Genomic DNA, 6,139 nt, shown 5'->3' with positions numbered 1-6,139 from the left:
TAACTTAAATATCATAAACTTAAATGAATCATTTGACGTATCGTTGAAAAAAGTAGGTCTAGTGAGGGTTGGCAAAATAAATCGTAGCCACAAAAGAACCACATAGTAAAATAATATTAACATGAATATCAATTTCTTCTCAGGAGGGGAGACTATAGTGATAAGATCCTTTATATTTATTGAAATTATTGAATCTAAATGAGATAAATATCAAATGATTTGAAAATTTTTTTCTAACACAAAAAAAATGCAAAATATTAGTAGCTACAAGCGGTTTAAAACCTCATACCCTAGGCGTAAAAGATACAAGTGTTATTGATTTGGCAACTGTTCATTGCTACGTCGCACGATAAAATCAGCAATTTAAGCTAATTTAAATTTAAAAATTACTTTTTTGACTTTAAAAAAGCAAAAAAATTGACACGGCCCGCGTCGCTTCGTTATACACGATGCCCCGCGACTCGTGCCACCTTTATCAGCCGTCGCCCTACTATGAGTATTTGACTGACCAACACCGCGTGTTATACGCTACGGTGCAAAGTCCAGCAAATGCCGCACGGCCGACGACGACCCGCCGCAAATGGTGCGAGAGTCTTCCTCCCGCTGTGAAAGCGACAACGTCGACAGCCGAACCGCACCCGCGCACCGTCGCCTACAACGCTGCTAACCATTTTGCCGTCCAAGGATTACGCCGAACATCGCGTCGTCGACGCCAGCGAAAGTGCCGCGATATTATGCGAAGATTATTATTACTGTGTTTATCTTTTCGGTTTGTTTTATTTTTGTTAACATAATCTGTTGTCGCTCATTTAATAAACGGCCCACGGGTCTCTACCCTCAAAACCAGTGTCGACCACATTTTTGCGACGCAAGTCGTGTCAAAATTTAAATAAGTTTAATTTCTTATGTCTTATAAACTTTATTCTATGTCAATTAAATTATATAATATTCATGAAAGTCAGTTTATTCCCCTAATAAGATATTTTAAAATAAAATAAAATACAAAACCCAGAATTTTAATAAAAAAATAGCATATTTTTGAATACGGTAGCCTTTTGCGCATAGAAGATAGGTCGTCGGGACAAATTTTTTTTTTTAATTTAATAGTACATAAAATAAGCTTTAATTTGATATATGTTTAAAGGACGCAGTATTTCCGGAACATTTTCAAAAATTAAGTTGAAAAAGTTAGTTTTTGTAAAAAAGTTGCAATTTTAAATCCCCCCCCATGAGCAGGCTAAGTGTTAAATTTTCAAAAAAATTATATCAAATGAAAGAAAATTATCTAAGGTTTTAGTTTAAAAAAACATTATGTTGATTTGTTGATTTTTGAAAAAGCTATTGAAGTTTTAAGAAAAAAAAGTGAAAAAAATGACAAAATTTGTAGATTTTTAAATTTGTAACNTGAAAAAGTTATGGAAGTTTTAAGAAAAAAAAGTGAAAAAAATGACAAAATTTGTCGATTTTTAAATTTGTAATTTTTTTGGATATTTCTCCCATTTGCGGGGAACGAGGGAAAATTTTTAAATTTTTAAGGGTAATGTCTTCAACTAGATACAATTTGTGATCTTTTGACGTATTGTTAAAAGAAATCGGTCCAGTGAGAGCTGAGAAAAAGTAGTGACAGACACAAAAAAAAAAAATAAACACATCATGGTAAAATTAATACCTTCTCAGCTTCGCATCGAAGCTAAAAAATAATTTAAATGTACCCCTAAATTCATGTAAAAAGATCTTTGATATAATATATGTATTTAGGTTAAATACGAATATTTACGGGTGGCGACGATGACGTGTTACTTTCGTTATCTTCAGAGCTATCACTGATCATTGTTTCATTCCACTTGCTTAACTGTTGAGCCATTTGATCAACATGTTGATTTTTATAAATTAATGCTAATAATTCAATAATTAACATAGCCCATTGTCCACGATTTATATTTGCAATTAGATTAATGAGTATCTGTAATTACGTAATAAACTATTTTTTTTAATAATAATTAAATTAATTATTATAATTAATAATAATTTAATAGATAAGTGATTAAGATTCTATAATCCTATTCTATTGAGAGGAGAGATTATTCATAAGAATTTTGTTTATTACCCCTTCCATATTGCGTCTTTAAATCTAATTTTTTCACTTCTAGTTTATTAACCACTATTATTATTTTCTCTTAAACGTATCCTTATACATATATCCTATCATGACGATAAAAACATATTGAAAACGCCTCAAAGTGAAACCATTTTTAAAAAATTATATGACCTTATATTTTTTTTTTTATTGAAAACTTCATAATTTACACTTATTCAATTTGTATTATAATTATTATTTAATTCCCTGTAAAAATTAGTGATGTACTCATGACTGTTCCTTTGGGTGAGATTTTTTAGTGAAAAAATATGATAGTTTTAACAATAACATTAATGACATAAATTATTTATTAAAAATTTGCTTTATAAATACTATAATCAAAGTGATACATAATACCTATCACTTATGAAAACTTTGTTGAAATTTAGGCTTTAGTAATAATTTACTCATAGTAAGTAAACCGTTAGAACGTTTTTATTTTTTTTTTAAATAAAACTTAACCATTCCTGTAACTAGGTAGGGTTCGAAAACTTAAGTATACTTAGATTTTTCATTGGATTTTCATCAAAATTATATTAAAAGAAAACTAATTGTCATTAGTACTTATAAATTATTTTTTTGAGTGTTAAAAAGAAATAAAATAGAAAAGATTCTATATTTTAAAATATAGAAAAAAAATTGAAAATGTTTATATTACAGCATGGTAATTTTAAGATATTCTTTTAAATTTCAAAAATTGATAGTATTTTTCAAATTTTGGCAATGATAGGTACAACTAAATTAAAGTCAGTCCAGTTAGAACTGAGACTTTTCATAGACAGATATAAAAAACACAATAGTAAAACCAATACCCTCTCATCTTTGCATTGAAGCTTAAAATTTAAACAAATTGTCCGTCTTCATAATATATATGTTTTTTTAATTTGTTATTTTGAGTAAAATAAAACAACATGTTCATTACATAGTTATTAAAATAAACATACCTCATCAAATTTTTCAGAAAAAAGCATCCATAATATTTGATTTTGTGACTGATTGTTAGGCACGTGAAGTACGTTTTTTAACAATCGTAAGCAATCATCTATAACCTCAAAATAACTTGAATATACTTGGCTATTGTAAATCTATAACATATAATTTATATTATACATTTTCATAAAAAAAGTTATTATGAACGAGTATTTGAATGCTTGATTTGGATATATGCACAAATGCTAGTTCATTTCAAAGAGAAGAGTATATTAATAATTTTCAGAAGATAGATAATACCTAAGATAAATATTGACCAGTAGCGCAACTAGAAAAAATCCCTGGGGGGGTCCAAAATTATAACTCAAAAATGTAATCATAAATAATCATATTAATAATAATTTTTCTTTTTTTTGTGTAAATGTATAATAAATAATGTAAATAATAAAGTTAATTAATTAATTAATTTATAGAATAAAGTCCAAACGGCGCTTTGGAGTTGCTAAGCAATTTATTAATTCTTCGGTTTGTACATCTATATTGTAGTGTATATTAAGAGCAGCTAGACCATTCAATCTTGTCTCTGATGTCGAGTTTCTCAAATAAGTTTTGATATGTTTAGGCGAAGAAAATAATCTTTCAGCTTCGCAAGATGTAACGGGGAGTGTGACCAGTATTTGCAAAAGCTTAAATACATTTGGAAAAAATCTGGATTGCAATTATTTAAGATTTCGATAGAATTTTTTTATTGAATTTTACTGTCAACTAGATAACGATTCCACAATAAAACTTCTGATTTTACATGATCAAAATTGTCAACGTCATCGCCGTAAAATTCAACAAGTTCTCTGAGATTTTCTTCATTGAATGTTGAACACTTTACTAACATTTGAAATCCACTTATAATGTTTTTATGATTCATAAATCGATCATTAAGTTGTTGAATGAATGAATCAAGAAATGGAATAAATAAAGTTATTTTAAAATATTCTTCAGCATTATCTGTTGGAATATTCATGCGGTTTTGACGCATTGCTAATCTAGGAATTTTAATGGTAATTTCAAAATCATTTAATCTTAGAATAAGATCATTATACAATTTTTTGAATTCAAGAGTAACGTTTTCTCTTATAAACATTAATTGGTTCTTTACTAAACTTATGTGTTCCATAGCCTCCGATAAATCAATATTTTTGGTTTGTAAATATTTACATAGTGAATGAGAATATGGAAAAATATAATTCAGAATAGTTAGGGCCACGTTAAATTCTGATGCTTGAATAGCTAATAGAAGATGATTTGTTTTACTTGATGTATCACTATCGTTCCACAAAGTTATTTCTTCTAAACAATTTAAAATCGCAGGGAAAAATTCATAAAATGTTTCAATTGAGTTATAACGCTCAATCCACCTAGTAGGACATAATTTTTTCAATTTTTCTTTTGAAGATGAAGATTCATTTTTTTTTAATTCGTCTAAATATATTGAAAAAAACTGTTGTCTCTTCGGAGTGTTAAAAAAATTATAACACGCTTCTATTGTATTCAAAGTATTCCTTATTCCTTGAATATTACATGAATTTGAAACAGATAGATTAAGATTATGGGCACTACAATGCACATATAAAGCTTTTGGTTGTTATTTCTTAATTAAAGCTGCAACTCCATTAAATTTCCCACCCATGCTTGCCGCTCCATCATAACCTTGACTTTATAAATTTTTTACTTCGATATTTAATTCTTTTAACTCAGTAATTATATGGTTCGCTAAACTTTTTCCACTTACATCATATACCGGAACAAACTTCAAAAAATCTTCATGAATATTTTTGGTTTTACTATCATAATAACGAGCACATAAAGCAAACTGTTCAATACCCGATATATCAGCTGTTTCATCGACTATTATTAAAAAAAAATTACTTTCGTTAATTTGTTTTACAATTTTGGATGAAATAATTTCATAACAGATGCTAACAATTTCATTTTGTATTTTCCAACTTAGATATTGTGCATTTTTACTACAATTTTCTCTAGCCAATAAAAAACTTTCATCGCCGGATTTTGCAGTTGCCTTTAGGAAAAATATCAATAATGCCCGAAAATTACCTTCATTTATTAAGGGATCTTCAAGTTTAAGAACTCCAGAGTCACGGTGGCCTCTAAGTGCGATGCCTTGTCGTCCACATAGAAGCACCGATTCAATTACTGGAACGATAATTTTTCGATTGTTTTCTTTTTGAATTTTTTAATCTTTATTTAGTTGATGATAAACAGTGTCAGATTTTCCTGTAACGATTGCTGTAATTGATTGAAAATCGAGTATACAATTTGATGATAATTTGCTTTATCATGGTTATTAAACCTTTCTACAGCATGTTTCCATTTGTTAAAAGCTTCAGTGCAAAGTTGACCGAGCGGCTGACTACCCTTACCACCTTTTGGTTGAGAAAAAAAGCACACAATATTTACAATAAGCGCCATCTTTTACTTTACTATAGGCAAGCCAATTCCATTTTTCCAGCCAGCTATACTGAAATTTCAATAGTTTTTTTCCATGCTCAGTAGAAGGAAATGAAAAATTCTTACCTGGAATCCATATGTTTTCTAGAAAATTAGTTTTTTCAGCATCCGTTAATTTTTTACCGACATATATGCTAATATCAAAAATGCTATGATCAACCACGGCCTTTGTTTCTGTATTAGAAGTTTGATCATCGCTAGTGGTAAGTTTAGAATTTTTAGGATTCGATTCAGATGAATCTGATTTTTTAAAATAATCATTTATACGTTTCATAATTAAAAAAATAAATAACTATAAAAACAAATAACAAAATACTGTAAGGTTTCAGCCAAACAGAGGACCTACTAATTACCCACTGTCCAGGGGGAACACTGGACAATGACCTAGTAGCCGCGCCAAACAAGATAGTACTTGTTGACGGAGCTACTAGGTTTTTATAAAAATAAAAAAAAACAAATGTTAATAAAAATGAGGGAAAAGTATAGAGAAAAAAAAAGAGAGGCCATGTATAATATAACAACATTTTTTAATTATTTAATTAAAAATTT

General features: G+C 28.6%; 1 protein-coding gene across 8 annotated transcripts in view; it reads right to left on the bottom strand.

Moving 5' to 3' along the window:
- Nucleotides 1-6,139, bottom strand: part of LOC126898779 (protein timeless) — a 57,503-nt gene that overhangs the window by 34,094 nt on the left and 17,270 nt on the right. For all 8 annotated transcript variants that reach the window (XR_007702376.1, XM_050673113.1, XM_050673109.1 and 5 more), the window contains 2 exons: nt 3,082-3,222; nt 1,778-1,963 (listed from right to left, as the gene is read on the bottom strand). Coding sequence is in view for 7 of the 8 variants with exons in the window: in XM_050673113.1 (XP_050529070.1) it covers nt 1,778-1,963; nt 3,082-3,222 (327 nt within the window). In the remaining variant the exon portion in view is untranslated. The remainder of the gene's footprint in view (nt 1-1,777; nt 1,964-3,081; nt 3,223-6,139) is intronic.

Source organism: Daktulosphaira vitifoliae, unplaced genomic scaffold (assembly GCF_025091365.1).
Source record: "Daktulosphaira vitifoliae isolate Bord-2020 unplaced genomic scaffold, ASM2509136v1 Scaffold_2, whole genome shotgun sequence".
Lineage (NCBI taxonomy): Eukaryota > Metazoa > Arthropoda > Insecta > Hemiptera > Phylloxeridae > Daktulosphaira > Daktulosphaira vitifoliae.
Note: the sequence above shows the minus strand (reverse complement) of the source record. Positions and strands in the feature narration are given on the sequence as shown.